We start from the raw sequence: 19598 nt of genomic DNA, 5'->3' as shown, positions 1-19598 counted from the left end.
GCGGGGGGCGCCCTGCCGGGGCCGCGCCGCCCCCGCCGCCGGCTCCGCGTGGGTGGCGGCCGCGCAGAGCGGTGCCCCCGCGCCCGCAGAGCGGCGGCGCCGGGCCGGGCTGAGCCGGGGCGCGGAGGCCGGGCGGGACCGGGCCGGGCCGGGCCGGGCCGGGCTCGGCGGGGCGGGGCGGGGCGGGGCGGGCGGCGGCGCTGCGCGGCGCGGCGCGGGGCGGCGCGGAGCAGCGCGGAGCGGAGCGGAGCATGTCGGCGCTGCGGCGGAAGCTGGGGGACGAGTACCAGGTGGTGAGCACCTCGGCCAGCGGCGGGGGGCTGCCCCCGCCCCGGGCGGCACCGCGGGGCAAGCGGCAGCGCTTCGTGGACAAGAACGGGCGGTGCAACGTGCAGCACGGGAACCTGGGCGGCGAGACCAGCCGGTACCTCTCGGACCTCTTCACCACGCTGGTGGACCTCAAGTGGCGCTGGAACCTCTTCATCTTCATCCTCACCTACACCGTGGCCTGGCTCTTCATGGCCTCCATGTGGTGGGTGATCGCCTACATGCGGGGCGACCTGAACAAGGCGCACGACGACAGCTACACCCCCTGCGTGGCCAACGTGTACAACTTCCCCTCCGCCTTCCTCTTCTTTATAGAGACTGAGGCCACCATCGGCTACGGGTACCGCTACATCACGGACAAATGCCCCGAGGGCATCATCCTCTTCCTCTTCCAGTCCATCCTGGGCTCCATCGTGGACGCCTTCCTCATCGGCTGCATGTTCATCAAGATGTCTCAGCCCAAGAAGAGGGCCGAGACCCTGATGTTCAGCGAGCACGCCGCCATCTCCATGCGGGACGGCAAGCTCACCCTCATGTTCAGGGTGGGCAACCTCCGCAACAGCCACATGGTCTCCGCGCAGATCCGCTGCAAGCTGCTCAAAGTAAGTGCGGTCCTGCCACGCTCGCCCCGCTGCCCGTCCCCCGGGGGCGTCCCGCCGTCCCCCTCCGCGTCCCCACCTCTGCGCTGCCCCGGAGCTGCCGGCCTCTCCGAGCGCCCTTTCGGCAGGAGAGCTTCGCCGTCCCTCGCTCCTGCCCGCGGCTGCCTCCGTGTCCCTGCGATGCTCTTCAGGCTCAGCCGTCAGGCACCAGATTTACTCTCAACCACCTGATTTACCGGCAGCCTTGTAGGATAATATTTATGTTCAGCACTGGGCTTACATGCATATTTATATATTTCTATATTTCTATAAAATGCTACGTTTCTCTGACAAGGAAATACTTTGTAGCTTGAATTCCTTGGTGTGCATTTTAAAAGAAAGCTGTTTGCCTTTCTGGCATATTGCTGTGCTTTCGGGCAACGGTGAGTCCAGTCAGGCAGAACTTTATTTATACGGTGCATGAACTTCATGGAAAGCAGAATGCCAGGGTTAGACTTTTAAAAATCGTGCTAATGGCCCTGTATGTCCAGGGAAAATTGAGTGTTTATTTGAGACTTGCAACAACGGCCGCATATTCATGGGGGAGATGCAGTAAGCGTGGAGTGGGTGGAAGGGGACGACTCGGGTGACGTTTTGACGCGTGCAGGGCATCCCGCATGTTTCCATGGCCAAGGGGATGTGGGTGCCCTGCCCTCGGGGTGGGTGCTCTGCAGGGGATGTGGGTGCCCTGCCCTCGGGGTGGGTGCTCTGCAGGGGCAGGCGGGGTCCCCCTGCTTTCTTCCCCGCTCCTCTGGCTGCCCCCCATGGAGGGATGCTCATCCCCCGTCCGCTGCGCCCGGATGCGACGAAGCACAAGTGCGTTTTGCTCAGAGGCTTCTGAAGTTGTCATGTTTTGGCCCAAATACGTGTTTGCGACGGGGGTTTTGCAGGCAGGATCACCGCTGCGTTCGGTGAGGGTTGCAGAACCCTCACTGCATCCCAAGCCATGGGGGAGTCTGTGGCCAAAAGGAGGGGTAGTGCTCGCACTCGACAAGCGGGGGGGAAGAGGAATTTAAAGAATCTCCATAATTTAGTTTGTCTCCTTCCTGCCGTGCCCGGATGATTGCTGTAGCTGGGGACCAACACCGGTGAAGATGCACTTGCTGCAGCTGACCTGGCGGCATCTATTCCCGTTCTTTTCTTTTTGAATAATCAGCAGGATTGAATAATCAGTTACGCTTTTCCCTGATACGAGCTATCCCTGATTGTTTCCTCGTGTCAGAAGTTTAGATGGGTAAATTGAATGACGTGCAATTAGCCTGGTAAGTAATCATCCTGTCTTTAGAGGGCACCACGGTGACCCCTCCAACTGCCTTGTGTGACGAGGCCATCCTGACTAGGGAGAGGTCGGACCGTTACATTTGACATACATCTTTAATAGCTTTAAAGAATCAAAATGAGTCATTTCCATTACAAATTTTGAAATTAGCCCTTTTTGTATCCAGACGTGCCACAGGGGGAATTTTAAAAGTTGGAGCTTAAAACTTAGTGTGGCTCCAAAAAATCTCCTGAACTTTAAATATGTGAAAGAGCGGCTTCGTAGCCATCATTTCTTCTGGTTTTGTGACAGCAGTGCCAGAGGTGAAGGTTTTTCAGCTGTGTAAAAACCAGCAAGAAACCGAGAGGAGCTCAGGGAACCCTACCAGAGCAGCAGCGCCAACAAAGCAAGCTGTCCCTGCGTCGCGGAGCTTCAGTCGTGTTAGGAAAAGGCCATTCGTGAGGCATGGCACTGACGTGGCACCGGCGGTGCCGGCGGCTGCATCGTGGCCGTGGTGGCACACTGTGCTGCCGGCATCCCGCAGTGCCCCTTGCCTGCTGGGCTGAGGGGCTTTCCCCCGGCCCGAAGCTGCCCAGCCCGCAGGAGCTCCGTACACGGGCAGCTAGACATGTGGAGGGAGATGGAGAAGAGTAATAAAGGGCTAAAATACGGCTTTTCTGTGGATACAGTTAGAGCTGGCTCTGCGCATCCCCCACCAAACGTCTCTGCAGGGTACGTCCTGTCGCTGCGGTGGGGGAGCGGTGCTTGGCCGGGCTTCCTGGCCAAAAAAAAGAGGGGAAAAAGCGGATTGCGGCAGGGAGAGCGATCTCCCTTCCAGGGGGTGCTGCCACGCACGGACAGTCTTTCCGGCTTGCAGGAGCACGAGTCTGTGGCAGAGGGGGATTGCTGCTTCGGTGTTTCTGCTTTGCTTTGCGTATAGCGTTTATTGCAGGTTTAGTGCAAAACCGGGAGGGCAGAATTGATTGTAGGGCTGCTCATAGATTTTCTGCTGAAATGCTTCTTTTTTTGGTAAAAGCTTATTCTGCTTGCAAAATCTATGTAAAATTGGAAATCCCAATAGACTGTTCTTAATTTTTTTTTTTATTCCCTGGTAAGCTTAGACCATACTGGAGAAAAAAAAACAAATACAAGGCCTTAAAAGTGGCAAGTTAGTGCAAAGAGTCATTCACTGTAATATTCACTTTTTAAATGAATCTCCAGGATTGTAAAGAACTTGAGTGAAACTTAGAAGCCCTGTACTTTCCTCCCTACATTACATTGAGTCAAAAGAGTCACTCAAGGTCATTTCTTTTGGCAAATGTATTTTGCTCGAATAGCAAAATAGTCAATAGTACGAGTTCTCACACCCTGCCTTGGGTTGAACGCTGCCGGTAACTCAGGGGCAGTTGTAAAATAAGATTTGTTTTGTCTATAACATTTTAGCTCTCAGTCTTTATCTCGATTCCCTCAGAGCAGAGGCAATGATACTTCATGGGTATGACTTCACAGCGGAATAATGTAACACCTGATTTTCCTGCGGCCGTAAAATGGGAGGTTTTTGTGACAGATGTGATGGATTCCCCAGGAATCCCACGAGCCCCAGTGCAAGCGGTGGTAGGGTGACGGTGCCGTGGGAGTGGGAGAAGGTCCCACCCGCGCCGCAGCCGCGGTTACAGCTCGTGGCACCCAGGCAGCAGCCCAGCCCACCCATTTTTAACCTTTCTTCCCCATCATTTTCTTCACCCCATCTGTAGTTTGTGCCTCTGTCTCTGGGCTTTGCCGTGTCCCTCAAGTACCGCGTTGTCTTTAACTCCCCTTTTTCATCACTGTTCCATCTGTTAAGATGTCCATTATAGAGGAATTTTTTGCAAAATAATAGTTCACCCTGCTTTGTCGTCCTCTCCTGTGCGTTGGTAGGGGGTTTTTGGCTGGTCGGTTCAGGCTGAGATTTCGGGGCAGGTACTGCTGGGTATTCCTTGGAAAGCATCCATGGAGAAGTGCCACGCAAAGCCAAAACATTTTGGACGGTAGCGGTGGTAGCTGAAGTCCTAAATACAGGAGCCAGAGCTTTTAACCAGCCCTTCAGAGGGCTGCCCCAAACCCTTAGCCTTCATAACGAGGCCTGGTGCATGCCATTCCTAATTGTGTTTCACTGGGTCTGACCCGGGGCCACCGTTTTCCTCTGTGCAAAGGCAAAGGCAACCCGGGTGAGGGGGTCTCGGTGTCCCCAGAGTGACGACGTCACCCAGAAATGGGCCAGCCTTCGCCTCCCCTGTGGCTGTAACAACATTGTAGGGGGGTGGGATGTCTGATGGAAGCAGTTCCCTCCCTGGAGCTGCTCCTTGCCCTGCTTACGGGTGTTATTTGGTGCTTTGCTCGCGTTTTTGTCTTTTTATTGAAAAGTAGACTTGCCTCTAAAGAAAGAACAAACAAAGCCCCGCAGGCAGGATATTTATGCAGATGTGCTCTAGATGTTTCTTGGCTCTGATGTCTTTATCTAAAACTGCACGGCGTGTGCTAGGATGGGGTGGCAGAGGCAGGTGTGATAAATCTGAATTTTCACACACAAAAATTTAAGCACATTTCTTAGCCGAAACTTCAGGGCAGCGAAAGGCACGATTGTTTGTTTGGGATTAGATCTCCTTCAAATCCAGCCACCGTTCAGGGAAAAATTTAAAAATAGAAACCAAATCCTTAACGAGGCGCATAATCCGGTTTTGCTCTGTCTGCTGCCGTTTGCTTTTAGGCTCCCAACCGCTTCCGACCCTGGGGGGCTCGGCCGTAGCTGCACCCCTTGCTGGGGCTGCCCCGTGCCCCGGGGGCACCCGGCATCCTCCCACCCCCTGCAGCTGCCAGTGCCGGACGTTTTACCGGGGGCACGGGACTGGGTTTCTCTGGGAGCCGCTGGTGTCACTGGGAGGAGCGCTGATAGTCCGGAGGTGACGGCCGTGCTGGTCCCTGTCCAGCGGGGCATCTACACCCCATCCAGTTACATACAGAGCGCAGCGGGTCCGAATAATGAGGAGAATGGAAACGGAGTTAGAGGAGAAGTTAGGGGAAAGATTACGCTTCTTCCTGCAAGCGTGATCGTGCTCCCATAAAAAAAAAAAAAATCCCGTTTCAAGTCAGTGGTATTGCTCCATGGGGGAAGTTTCGCGTCGGCTCAAAATGTCGGGAATGATGGAAACGCGTCTCGAGTAGTGATTTAACGTTGGGTTTTGTCTGTGTATGATGAATACAACAGTTTGTAAAACTTCTTTTTAAAATCTGAGTAGCAAATAATGGAAAATCCTATAATAAAAGTAATGACCGGGAAGGGCTATAATGTTCTGCTCCTGCCTATTCATAACGTGGGGAGAAGAAACCAAAGCTGGAGGGGGATCGCTGGGGCAGGGCTGTGCTGATCGCAGTGCTCCGTACGGAGTAGGGCTGCGAAGCTTGCAGCGCGGTGCATGAGCCGGAGCGCTGAATTTGAGGTTTCAGCCCTAGGCGTGATTTTATGGACTTGTTCTGTAGCTGTTAAATTGTGGTTTGTAGTGTCTTAGCAGGCAGCTCTAACTAAAGCAGTAACAGCATCCCCTTCTCCAGGCTTCTTCTGTCAAACGGACAGGGATCTAAAAACTTCCCTGGAGAACGGTGTGCTCAGCTGATTTGGGGCTGATGTGGGTTGTTGTTAGCCAGCGCTGGGGAACTCTCTCTCATGGGTAAGTTGGTAATTAAATTAAAGGAGTTTCTGTTTGTGGAGGGACCCAAGGGCTGGTTGCGAGCCCTTGCCTGGGGTCACGGTGTCACAGCAGGGATTTTGTGAGGTTTTGCGTGGCTTCTGCCTGCCAGAGCCCCGAGGTACGCCGGCGGCGTCTTCCCCTCCTGGTGGGTGACGCTGCGGGTCGGTGGCAGAGCCATCGTTCGGGTCGGTGGCCCGTGTCCTTCCAGGGCTCCTGTGCTGGTGAGCTGCAATTGCTTGAAGATGCGTGTTAGAAATGATTCATCCCTCCTCTCCGCGGCCAGCGCTGGGTCTCCACCCGCGTCGCGGCCACGCGGCTGGACCGAGGTTTGCCTCGCGTGACGGGTGGTGCAGAGCGCTGGCAGGGATGCGGGGTGCTGTCGGGGTGCCTCGGCGACGGCTGCTCCAGCAGTGATGTCTTTCTCTCTGTCTCTCCCCTCGCTGCCTGTCCAGTCCCGCCAGACCCCGGAGGGCGAATTCCTCCCGCTCGATCAGCTGGAGCTGGACGTGGGCTTCAGCACGGGGGCCGACCAGCTTTTCCTCGTGTCCCCGCTCACCATCTGCCACGTGATAGATGCCAAGAGCCCCTTCTACGACCTCTCCCAGCGCAGCATGCAAACGGAGCAGTTTGAGATCGTCGTCATCCTGGAGGGCATTGTGGAAACGACGGGTGAGTAGAGACAGCAAGCGCTCCGCGAAGCAGATGTCACCCCGCAGGTCTCACCGTCCGCGTTCGAAAAATTGGGCGCTTCAGATTGCCCTTTGTTCCAACGACACGGTCACATTTTTGCAAATGCTTCGAGACAGCCAAAGTTGTATTTTCCTACCAAGTGGAAATGTTTGAGGGATTTTTGGCAATGTGTCTGTTACCAAGGTGACGCGCTGCGGTGCTCCCAGCGAGGCCGAGAAGCCTCCGTCGCGGCTGCCGCCGCGGGCAGGGGCTGCGGCGGCGGGGCCGGTTGGGCTGTGCTCCCTGCGGCATCGCCCGGCAGCGATGCTGCGGCTGCGGCCCGGGCTGGAGGCAGATGCGAGTGCCTTGCTTCGCGTCCCAGGCTGCTGCCTGCCGCGGGGGAGCGCTTAGCGGGGAATATTCAGAATAGCTTTGGTCGTTTTTCGGTCCGTACGCTGGTGTCCCAGCGTTTCTGCGCTGGACTGCTTTCCTAGCGCAGGAGGCAACGTCCGGGAGCCGCAGGCTGCAGCGTTCTCGTAGCTGAGCCCGGTGCCCAGGGAGGCTGGGGCCAGCAGAGGTGAATCGTCCGTGCCGGTCCAGAAAAACTCCCCGATATTTCAAGAAAACCTCCCTGCTGTTAGCGTAGCTGGCTCGTGTGAGGATTTCAGGGCTGACACGCAGACCAAAGCACTCCAGGTTGTTGTTTGGGTTTTTTTTCTAGCAGAACTGTTTTAAAACAGAAATGATTGAAGAAAAGGGATTTTGTAAATAACTCGTTAGAATTTTAAAACAAAGCGGTGCGTTTGTATACTTTTGAGTTTATTTTTGTAAATTTTTCAGACTTAGGCATTATACACAGAACATAAAAAAACGGTGGTATTTTCTGGATCTGTAAAGCCTAACTCATATAAACTTGCAAATTTTGTGACCTAGTTTTATAAGATGAGATGAATTTTGGGTAAAATAGAGCAAAACGTGCTCTATCTCGATAAAACATGGAGGGACGAAAGGGGTTTAAAGTTAAAAACATCTTTAAACATGTGAGTAAATGAGGGAGGAGGAGAGCAGAGAGCTGGAGGGCAGGCGGGCTGGCGGAGAGCCGATGCCGGCGATGGCGAGAGCACGTAGATCCGAAGGTGGAAGCCGCAGGTGGTGGTGAGGGGCAAGAAGCCTGGCTGCGTGGCACTGCCGTTGGCACAAGCACTGCGGGTTTATTTTAGGCTGCAGCACTTCGCACTGATGGTTTCCAGTAGGTAGCTTTTGCTGAGCCTGGTTGAGGTAAAGAAAACAAGAACAGACGCGGGGGCAGGGGCAATCTCGTCTAAAGGATGCCCTTTTTTTTTAAGAGAGGAGGGGTGGACACTTAGTAGGTTTAAAACTTGCAGGAAGCCGGGACCCGTCTCTATCCTGGTGCTCTTCCAGCGGGTTCTTTATTACCGTTTCCACCTCCCCTGTCATTCACCTTAAAGCCAAAACACGTGTGGCAAGACGGAGGTCTTGCTCTGGGAACATACAGTAACCTATGTAGGCAAACGTGTGCAATTTGTGTTTGCGAATGTACATTATATGTCAAGAAGAATGGTTTCATATGGGATATGTACCTGAATACCTCTGCTAAGGTAAAAGGGATTTAATTCAGAGGCAGTTTTCTGAGAAAACATCATTGTTAGTACATGTTAGGCAAAATAGGTTTCTTCTCTTTGTGGAAATAATGTGTCGCAGAAATCTTCCATCTAAGCTGTCTTAACTTATGGTTTGCATCTACCAGCCCACAGGCACCCCAGAACAGAAGCAATAATTTGAAGGGGGTTATTAGAAATGTTATAAAATAATTTGCAGCTTACTCTGTTGGATGTTTTGTAGATAAAGCCGGGAGGAGACTTGGTCTGTGCTTTCTTCCTCCTCGGCGTAAGAGTTACCTGCCCTCGCTGTAGCGTGTAAATGATGCCAGAAGTGCAATACAAGTCTTAAAGTCTGCTGGCGTGGGAAGAACAGAAATAACTTGCAGTTGTTTGGAAACCAGGGCGCTATTTTTGGTTAGATGTAAAAACGATGCTTGGGGGTTTTTTTTTTCGGTCTCGGAAAGTCAGTGAGTAGGTCATACATTTGAAAAGGCTTTTCCAATTAATTCCGGCTGGAGAGACAGCAGTGGTGGTACCGGTGGGTCTCACAGGGGCCGAGCGAGCCCCATTGATCTGCGTGTAGTTCAGGGGAGTCCTGCGGATGATGAATATGTAGCCTGCGGGAAGTAGGTTGGGGGAAGATTAAATAAACTGTGGTTGATTTGCGAACGAGCCGAGGTCACAGCCGCGAGTGTTTGAAGCGGGGACCGATCTGCACCGAACGGGAGAGGGGTTTAGGGTTTCTTTGTGTGTCTGGTCCGGCGGAGCCCAGAAGGAGCAGAGGGAGGTCAGGGCCAAGGCTGAGCGGAGGGGAAGGTTGAGTTACGTCTGGGATGACTTCAGGCGATGCTCCTGCCCGCCTTCCAGCCCTTCCGGTGGTATGGAAGTCCTTTCTGATGGCTGCCGTCTTACACCTCGGCTGTAGAGCCTTGTATTTTGAGTTTTGAAGTACAATCACAGTGTTCTGTTAATCCTACTGGGAGCGGTATTTAATTTAATTATGAGTGAAACCTGTGCAGATAGGGCAGCAGCCTCCGGAGAGCAAATCTTTCCTACAGCCCTGTTCTTAGGTTGGGTTGCTCTTGCATCCCAGGGGTAAAATAGATGTTTACTGCAGAGTGAGGAACTTTCCACCTTTCAGCCTGGAGAGCTGCCTTTGCGGTGGTTATCCGTTACGCTCCTATCAATTACTGCATGAAAAAAAATCATCATCATTTTGTATCATTAAATTGAACTGAAATTGAACTGGATTTTGAAACTCAGAAAACTGTATTTCAATACTAGAACGTGATGAAAATGGATTAATTTGTACAATGATGCAGTCTTGGCATTTGGCTTCTTTCCAAGGGCAAGAGGCCCAAAAGCCAAACTGAAGTCGGGCGGCGACACGCACCCCTTCCCGCGCTGGCGTCACGGCGGCCGTGTCCCCGTGCTGCTGCACACCAAGGCAGCGTTCTCCATTGGGGCATCTCCTGGGAAACCCTGCCTGGGAACTATTTTTTGTGTTTAAAATTGGACTGCAGCTCTAATGTTTCCCTGTGAAAACAGTTGATTTCACTCGGATGTCTTCACTCCCAAGTGGGGAGATGTGTGCCGAGCAGAGCAGCAGGTTTAGGAGGAACTTGCCCCAGCGCTAGATGTGCTGCTTGGCTTAAGCGCCGCGTCTCCTGACTTGACAACCAGTCCAGAGGATCTGATAAAATAATGCGGCTTCTGCACGTAGTCATCAAGCAACCTTATAATACAGCCAATTTTCTGAAGCTGTTGTCTTCTTTTCTTTTTTTTCTTCCCCCCCCCCCCCCAAATTGACTTGAAGAGCATCGACACCATGGAGATAAATGGTTTTCTTACCTTCCCCAGGAGCACAGCGCAGAGGAATTGCACTGTTTGCTCCCCCTGCCAAGTCCTTGCAGCGTCCCGCAGCGGAGCAGCCCCTGCCTGGGCTGTAGGAGGGTCCTACCCCGACTCCTTGCTAATGGTAATTTGTAGCATATTTAACGGAAAAGGCTTTGATATTCATCAAAGTTCTTCAACTTGCAGACTTTAAAGGGGGAGCTAGTGCTTTCAGCCTACGCTCCTGGTTTGTTTTTCAAGTAAATTATTTTCTGTGTCTGCCTGAAAAGTGCTGTGAAATTGCGCTCAGATCTACAACATCCTTTGTAAAGAACCGAGTTACTCACGCGCGTCTCTGGTGTCCTATGGAGATCTGCTGGCCCCAACGTCAAGAATTAGACGGCGAACAAATAATAACAGAAATATTTATTTCATGGTATACACTTAGCACTTCTTCTGGCTGTAGTGATGTGACAGAAGCGGCCTTTAGTCTGGAACTGAAGGAGGCAGAAATACCTGTAAAATAAATGCAGATTTCTGGTTCAACAGAGAAAAAATAAGAGAGAATTAAAGCCACTGGAAGGATTGGTGGGGTGGATTCTGGGCTCTCGACGTGTTTTGAAATGCTTCAGCCTTTAACCTCTCTATAACTCATGATTTCAAAATATATTTAGCAATATTGTCGCATTTCTGCATTCACGTGTGGTCGCATGGTGCCGTAGGAGATAGCGTTTGGGAGTCGTATCTCGTCAGATGGGCTATGCCAGGACAGCACAATTTAAGGGTAAGTCCCCTGACTTTGCCGTTTCCCATGTTATTCCCGTTCCAGTCCTGCGGTATCGCCGGCTGGTGCGGGCCAGGGTGCAGGTGTCTTACAAATTGTAAGAAGTATTAGTAGGTAATTGAGTATTTCTCTCTCTAATATAACCTTGTATTTATAATAAATAGGGATTTAGGAGGCCTAATAGCATTTGATTTGAGTCAGCTCTGTCTTCTGATAAGGACTTAGAGCCTCTTGGTTTTCTTTCGCAGGTGCTTATGGAGACTTTTTTTTCTTTGACTTTGTTTTCTGCTTTAATCAGTTGACTTTTGATATGCAATGTTACCAAGGGATTTAGAGAATTAGTAAATATATACAATAAATCTTGTTTTGACTGTCTGCAGGGACAGTAAAGATTTCTTGGAGAAGTCTAATGAGTTATTTAAGCAGGATCTTCTTGCTTATAAATCCCACTTGGCTGATTAAAATCACCATTTCCGATGCCTTCTCTCATTAAATCATATAAAAATGATTCTCATAGATGCCTCCCAACTTGATTAAGTTAATTTACTGCCTCGTCACTGAAATTTTAATTTCTGGAAATATAAACATTTCTTTATGCTTTCCTTACCCTCCTTAATTACAGCTTTTAGGTTGTTGAGATAATAACGCGTGGAAGGTGGGGACCCAGCGCGTCTCTCGAGGGAAGGGAGAGGGAAGACCCCTCGGGGGTCTCAGCAGGGCTGAGCTCAGCAGAGCCTGGCTCTCCTTCCCTTCCCGTCCCTTTCCAGCCAGCCCTTCCTTTTAGGAAACCGAAGCAAAATATCTCCTTTTTTTAGGAGGTCTCGGGAGGGGTCACGGCCAGGGATGCTGGAGGTAACCGCGGTGGCTCCTGCCTCTCCTCCCTGCCTCCTGCATGACCCGCAGACCAGAGCTCCTGCGTGGGGAGCGCTCCGGGGTCATCCCGACAGCAGCCCGGAGCTTTCCCGGGCAGCGCTGGAGGATGCTCAGCGCTGGCGCTGGGCTTTGGTGTGTGTCCATTTTTTGGAGCGTCAGTCAGCAATGGGAGAGTTTCACAGCTGAGATGTTCAAATGGCTTTTCAGAATCCAAAGATGGGTATGATTCATAAGGGTAATTGCTAATCATTTAGGATTATTTTTGATATATATTCAACCCCTCCATTATTATGATAACATATAATTTTGAAGAACACTCCAAGCGTTTATTTTCAAAACCTATTGTCCTGATTTCACATTATTGTGATGGAGAATTTTAAGCTCCGTTGTCAGCAAACCTTCCCGGTGGTGTTCATGGGGAGAACAAGTTTTGACTCTTACGCTGGAGTCCCCTCCTGGGGCTTTGCCTCCGCACGCATTTAGGAGTACGTAGCCTTTCACAATTACTGTATTATCCTGCGACTTACCGATAAGCTGCTGAAATTACCAAAAAAAATGAACAGTTAATAAGAACCTGAAACGTACAGAAACCTGGCAGGAATGGTATATGCATCCATTTTCAAAACTCATTAAATGTTGTTTTGGAAACCTTTTAACATCATTTTCTGATTAAAGAAATCAAACAGCCTGCCAGGCTTTTTAATTAAATAAATAGAGATGGAATCAAAGGCATATTCCACTGGTTTTACTTTTAAAAACATGAATAGCTTGAATTGTGAAACTGTAGGTCTCCATAGGAAGGTTTCTCTCAGAAACAGCTACACGGGCATGATTTCAAAACTGAAACAACTTGAGTGAACACAGAACTGTAATACAGATCTGAAAGCTAATGTGATTTAGATAATTTCTAGGGCTATTTAAAAATGTTTTTCCTATGCATTATTCTCAAGGTCGCTTAGCTTCAAAGAAACCCCAATACAAATTTAGCAGCTTTAAAGGTGGAGCATAAAATATATTTATTCTGTTTTTATCTTACCATTTGGATTTTGGGGGTTTTGTGCAGATGTGGGCAAAGCGTTGTGGGCGGAGGATAGAAGAGAGGGAAAATACTCTGGAGTTAATGGAGGAGCTAACCAGAATCAAAACGTTGCATCACTTGATAGCTGGTAGACTTTATAAATTATACCTTGTTCACCCTCTCGCTCTCCTTCTCCACTGTCTTACAGTAGTTTTTGTGACCAGACCTTGGTGTTCATGAGGTATCCTCAATCTCATTGTATTGGCAGGATAGAAATTCAGATAGAGAGGTAGAGTGAGGAGCTCAAGGTCCAGAGCAGACCTCTGCCCAGCACCGAGCATGCCGGCATTGCTCCACCATCGATGGCTCCTCGCTTGCTCTGGGTTCGCCTCTCTGCGCGAGGATGGCACGAAGCTGCTGGTAGCTTGGGTTTGGTGGATTATGGACCTGCTCGCGTGTCGTGGACCTATTCATCGTGGTCTTTGGCAAGGGATGAGGGGAGTCCTCACCTTCTGCATCAGTGGGAGGGGACCAGGGTCTTGGGCAGCCTAAGCCAGGGATAACTTGATGGCTAAATTTGCTTAAAAAAATCATCTCTCTGAACCAATTCTTTGCAAAATATCACAGAATCACAAATGGTTGAGGTTGGAAGGGACTTCTGGAGGTCATCTGGTCCAACCGCACTGCTCAAGCAGGGCCTCCTAGACCCGTTTGCCCAGGTCCATGTCCAGATGGCTTTTGAATATCACCAAGGAGGGAGACTCCACCGCTGTTTTAGTACTGAGACATCAGTAAGGTGCGTTAGATGGGAAGGTGACAGGCAAAGAACAATTCAGCAGTTCTACGTAATGAAAGTGGCTTTTTTTCTTTTTTTCTTTTTTCTAAGCATAGCCTAAACATGATAAAATAGCCACGTAAAATGTTGTGGTCTTAGCAGTTCAGCAGATCTTTTTCCAGTGCTACCATTACATGAAATCTGTGAGTGGAAAAACCAATATTTGTTGGTCATGCAGGCAACCACGTTCGTCACTGTCAAAGCGAGGATGTGCTGAAATTGGGACTTTCATCGCCCAGCTTCCCTCCGCCCCTCCTGTGGCTGCTGCTCAGGTGCAGCACAGCCAAAGGGCTCAGCTGGACCAAAAAAAAGGGAAAAAAAGCATTTTTTAATGCTAATGAAAAGATTTAAGGTTCTGGGAAAATGTAGCAAAAGGGTATGGGTTGGTGTGCTAGTTCTGAGGAGGCACGACTGGGAGAGAACAGTTTTGGTAGCTGCATCCCTTACATAACTTGCAGCCGTTGCGTAAGGCAGCAATTCCCCCAAGTACTGAATTTCACTGCATAAAGCCTTCCTGGCTCTTTCTCCTTTTTTCCTTTAGATCTCTTTGGAGATATAGGAGAGAAAAAACGATAGTGATTTTAATCGGGAGCTCTGCAGGAGCTTTCCTTTCACCGTATATAATCTGAATAACTGGTGATTCATCAGAAGTCATGTCTTTGCGAAAAATACTTGTTCACGCTTAATCAAACAGAATACATTCTCCTTGAACAAGCCTTCTTGTGCTGATCTTGTGCTACGTGTGCTGGCACAGATGGACCTTGTACCATCAGTCTACACATCTAGTTCAATTTTTTCCATGAATAAGTATTGGAGGGCTAAGCACGAGCTCGTAATCTCTGGGGGATTGACATGTGCAATCATCCAGAAAACTCAGGAGCACTAAAACTTGATCTCTGATATAAATCTGCACCATGCCTCCAGGAAATTGAACGTATCTAAGAAGAAAAATATTAATATCGCGTTCCCCGCGAGCGTGCGAGCTACGTCCCTCCTGCAGCTGGAGCCCTTTGGGTTTGGTCACGGGGGGCAGGATCTCCCGGTGGGGCCGGAGGACGGCGTTGGCACGCGCCGAGCCCCGGCAGGTCGGAGCTGTTGTGCGAGCGCTGGTTGGAAACGTGTGGAAGGCAAAGCGCTTGGATTTCTCACGGAGCAAATGTGACGTGGCTGCGAGGAGCGTTGCTTTCTCGTGCTCGGTGCCGGGCAGGGAATACTTTGCTCCTGTAAACCCACCAGCAGGCAGGGACATGGAGATGCTGCTTGCTAAATATAGACCCGAATTGCCCCTCTCTGACAAATTCATAAACGAATAAGAAAACTCTACAGCGCTCAAATTGTGCTGTTTCTCGCCTATTGTTTTTTCAGTTAATAAGCCTAAATTGGAGGTCTTCATTTTATTCTTGTCTTCTTACCATCACTGCCTCTCCTACTGAGTCGTATAAATGATTTAGTGATTTTTCATATTTCTGGGCAGAAAAAAGCTTCGGCTACAATAGCCCCGGTAGTGGAGTCACAAGAATGCTGTTGTGGGTCTGCGAGAAGATCGGCTTAAAGACCTGTTCAACTCGCGTGCACGTGTGGGTTGTGCCAGGATCTGAATTTGAGCCACCGTGAATCTGAGGGACATTTTATTTGCCCAGGTCTGGAAGCGAGGCGCGGCATATCCTAAAAAAGAAGGTTCCTGCAAAATAGTTTGAACAAAGAATGAAAATACTCATCTGAGGATGGCTAATTTTATCTTAGTTCAGGAAGCATTTTAATTGCTGGTGCAATTTGAATGACTGGTTTTGCCATGTCCCTGTTTTCTCTAATAGCTCTTTCCGTGGTAGCTCTGCTTGGGGTTGTCCCCAAATCTCCGTTCAGTGCCAGGCAGTTTTGCCCCGAGAAGAGCAGCTCCTCCCGGCCGAGTGCGGGTGGTGGTACCTGAGGAGGAGGCGGCTGCGGCGGCCGCGGGACTTTGTCATTTGCATCAAATGACTTTATTGTTTAACCCTGTTGTTAACCCTGTTGTTAACCCTCAATGAAGCCCTCAAAAGTGACACTTGCTACTATCGACCTAATTTAAATCCAGTTGGGCCAAGTTGCCTGTTCCTGTTGCTGCACTGGTGCAGAACAAGCGCATCTGAGCAGCTTCGCGAGCAGCAGCGGGAAGTCCCAGTGCCCGGGGGTCCGTGGAGTTCACCCCGAATGGGGCTGCCTGAGGGCTGGGGGGCTCGGCCCCCTTGGTCCTGGACACCCCCGAAATCCCAGCCGTGGTCACTGTAAAGGGTGGAGACGTTCATTTCTGAGCAGCAGTGCTGCAGCGGGGACCACCCTGGAGCCTTAAACGGAATTTAATGGGAAATAAATGGAAAATCTTCCACTTTCTATTGGTGCAGCAAGTATATTCCTACTTCCAAGAGCTGCACTTTTTAGCCATTTCCTCCTATATTGCATCTTTCTCATTTTTCCCTCTAGTTTGTTAATATTATTGTAAAATAAATTTTAAAAATTGTATTGTTGCAGGCAGTCCAGTTCTCTCCTACTCAGCAGCCCCGTTCCTCTGCCTTAGAAGGAAATTAAACCCATTTGACCTGATTTGCTCTGACAAATCCATTTTTGCCCTCGCTTGCCACTTTGCTATCTTCTGGCTGATGAAAATTGTTTGATTACTTTGTGCGGTGTTTTTCCGTGATTTGGAGTTAGCCCGGTGGGGTGTAATTACCCGTCCCCTGCCTTTCCCTCCTCTGCCTTCGCCCCTCGCGCGTCGCTGGATCCACGTGCTGCTGTGCTGCTCCGTGCAAAGGAAGGGCGGTGGGTGCGTCGGGCACCGGCCGCGTCCGAGGCAGCGGAGGAGCAGCGGGGTGGCAAATCGGCCAAAGGGTTTTGGGACATCGAGGGGTGAAAAGCAAAGCTGGAGATACCGATAGTTCCTGGGAAAGGCTTGCACCTGGTAGCCAGCTCTGTGAAGCCCTTCTAGCTTGGCTTCAGCTTGGAAACCAGGACTGATTAGAATTGCATTGATGCAAAACAAGGGGTTAGAGCAGTTTGTACTTTGCTGTGTTCCTCTCTTCCACATAATGAGAATTTTTCCTATTTTCAAAACTAAAAAATTCCTTGTACCTTCTCATTACTTGGAAATTCTGGAGAGTCACTGCTGAGCACCAGCATCCTTCAGTCTTCAGATGGTTTTTCTTGCTATTAAATCTTACTTGTTACAAACCCAAGGTTTTTATTCTTTCGCCTGAGAATTCAGCTATGAAGACACAACATGCTCATTACCGAGCACTCCCTAGCTAGACCTAGTAATCAAATCCTAACCCATTCGCATAAATAAGCACAAAACTGTTGTTATCCTGCCGTACAGTTAGCTGTTAGAAGTATCCTTAGGAGCAAGGGGCTGCCTCAGGAGCGGTCTGTAAAATGACAGCAATCAGATGAACCATCTCTTTCCTTTTCTGTTCAAATGCATTTGTTCCTTACACATCAAGGCGCGTAATTTGCTGTAATCTTTGCAAGCACAGCTATTGCAGCTTACAATTTACATCCTTCTCCTTGACCTAGTATATACCCACAAATTTTAGTAACCTGTCCTAATTCAGGAGGGCACGGACGAGGTGAGGCCATGCCGTGCGTCAGCCCCCCAGCCCCTTGGCGTACAGCTGTACTGTTGTATTGTTTGTAGGATTTCTGTAAATTCTGCACTTGTGCAGTGACGAGGAATGATCTGCCCGGGGATATCACGGGGGGCTGTGTATCTGTGTTGCACGGAGTTTCCTTGGGATTTTCTCAGCCAACGAGTGCTTTTATCAGACAGGTAGGAATTTTCTACCTGTGTAGTAACGGTGGAAAGGGTGAAGGAGGGAGTCTGAACTTCCCACGCTTCATACATGAATGTGATTTCTTGCGGGGTTCGCTATGAATTATTAAGATAGTTAAGGGAATAATTGTTAAGGGAAGAGTGATAGTGGCAATGTCATTTTAATATTAATGAAAAACTTCAAAAATGCAAAATTAGGAGTTTCCGGGATGCATCTGAACTGTCAAAGATTTGCATGTGTTCCCAAGAAGAAAATAATTGGTCATTCTCAGTGTGCTTTGGTTATTAACAAAGGCTTTCCATTCTCTTTAACTTTTGCATATTCACTTATGTAGACTTTTTAAACTTGTTAAAAATTTTATAGGTATTTTATTCTGTATTGAAATCACTGGAGTGACAGTATTTCACAACCCCTCCCACGGCTGTTGATGACATAAAGGCACTAGGATGAGTTTCAACTCTGAGAGAGTTTCTTGCTGCTTTTTTATGCTTATCAGGTCATTTTTGTTGGCTGATACTGGGCCAGATCATAGGGTCATAATGTAGTGTAATAAATATAGTATAGAAGTATATATAAGTAATATATGTATACGTATAGTAAATTCAGTTCTGTAGAGGGGTGAATGAGGTGGACACCTCTGGCTGGTGTACAAAGCTGTGGGCCGTAGTGTATAGTTGTGCTGGTTTTGGCTGGGATAGAGTTAATTTTCTTTATAGTGGCTGGTATGGGGCTGTTTTGGATTTGTGCTGAAAACAGCGTTGATAACACAGAGATGTTTTAGTTGTTGCTGCACTGGCCAAGGGCTTCTCAGCTCCCCGTGCTCTGCCAGGGGCAGAAGAAGCTGGAGGGGGCACAGCCAGGACAGTTGATCCAAACTGCCCAAAGGGACATTCCATACCATACGGCGTCATGCTCAGTGTATAAAGCTGGGGAAGAAGAAGGAAGGGGGACGTTGGGAGCGATGGCGTTTGTCTTCCCAAGTCACGGTTACGCGTGCTGGAGCCCTGCTGTCCTGGAGATGGCTGAGCACCTGCCTGCCCATGGGAAGCAGTGAAGGAATTCCTTGCTTTGCTTTGCTTGTGCGCAGCTTTTGCTTTCCCCATTAAACTGCCTTTATCTCAGCCCACGAGTGTTCTCACTTTTACTCTTCTGATTCTCTCCCCCATCCCACCGGGGGGGAGTGAGCGAGCGGCTGGGTGGGGCTGGGTTGCTGCCTGGGGTTAAACCACGACAATAGTGTATTTAGCGTATTTGGTGTTGGCAGGGTGCAAAGGGATGCCACGTCCTACTGGCAGCCTTTTAGCTGCTGGCGTGAGTGAGCGTGTGTGTGTGTGTGTGCATGCGTGTGCGTGCGTGTGCCACGGCATGCGTGTGCGTGCGTGGCCTCTCACCAAAAAGATGCTTTTTTATTTATGTCAAGGATGTGAGTTGAAATCTGGAGTGCAGAGAAAGAGTGCAGAGATCTCCTGGTGAACCGCCACAGTAGAAGGCTCTCGTGAAGGTCTGTTTCCTTCATTAGGTACAGAAATGCGCTTTCTTAATTTCCATCGTTGCAGTCAACTCCCTTAAGACTCGTTCTGTTTAAATTTTTTTCTCATAGTGAAACCTTGATACTGAAACTCTACTAACTCACAGAAGTGTCAGGAAAGGACAAATGAGATTCCTGCCCGCCCTGTTTCAAATGTCGCACACATGCCAGTCCTGTCCACACGTGCACCGCGGCACGGGTGGGTGATACGTCTGTTTTCCGGGACAGGGACGGCCGTTTATCTGGGTGCTGTTTGCACCCCAGCAAACCTGGCGTTTCAAATAACGGCACCGACGGTCAAAATCAAGCCATGCCCGTGAGGCAGGGGAGGAGCGCCCTGAGATACCTGGATTTACCACCTTTTTCTGAAGGACCACCCAGCTACGCATATATTCACCGTAGGTGGAATGTTCTGGTACAGTTGGGAAGGCATCAAATAAAGTCTCAAAACATCGGCGAATGCTTTAAAATCACTCATTTGAGTACCAGTAAGAATTCAGCTTCCAGGACTAAGTAGGAAAAAGATTTGTGGTACCGATAGAAGACGATTGTGTAGCAGATTGTTAATGAAGACATGTCTCCAAACATATCGATAGTGTACCTTGCGTAAAACATTCAATGATACGTTCTGTATATGTATCTTAATTTCTGCTTTAGGTAGAGAGAGGTTATTTGGTGGGAAAATACA

At 49.6% G+C, this 19598-nt stretch overlaps 1 protein-coding gene across 1 annotated transcript in view; it reads left to right on the top strand.

Annotated features, from left to right (window-relative positions):
* Positions 1-211: 211 nt before the first annotated feature.
* Positions 212-19598, top strand: part of KCNJ3 (potassium inwardly rectifying channel subfamily J member 3) — a 56549-nt gene continuing 37162 nt past the window's right edge. The window contains exons 1-2 of the mRNA XM_072874263.1: positions 212-929; positions 6401-6617. Coding sequence (XP_072730364.1) covers positions 252-929; positions 6401-6617 — 895 coding nt within the window. The 5' untranslated portion in view covers positions 212-251. The remainder of the gene's footprint in view (positions 930-6400; positions 6618-19598) is intronic.

Source organism: Ciconia boyciana, chromosome 10 (genome assembly GCF_034638445.1).
Source record: "Ciconia boyciana chromosome 10, ASM3463844v1, whole genome shotgun sequence".
Lineage (NCBI taxonomy): Eukaryota > Metazoa > Chordata > Aves > Ciconiiformes > Ciconiidae > Ciconia > Ciconia boyciana.
Note: the sequence above shows the minus strand (reverse complement) of the source record. Positions and strands in the feature narration are given on the sequence as shown.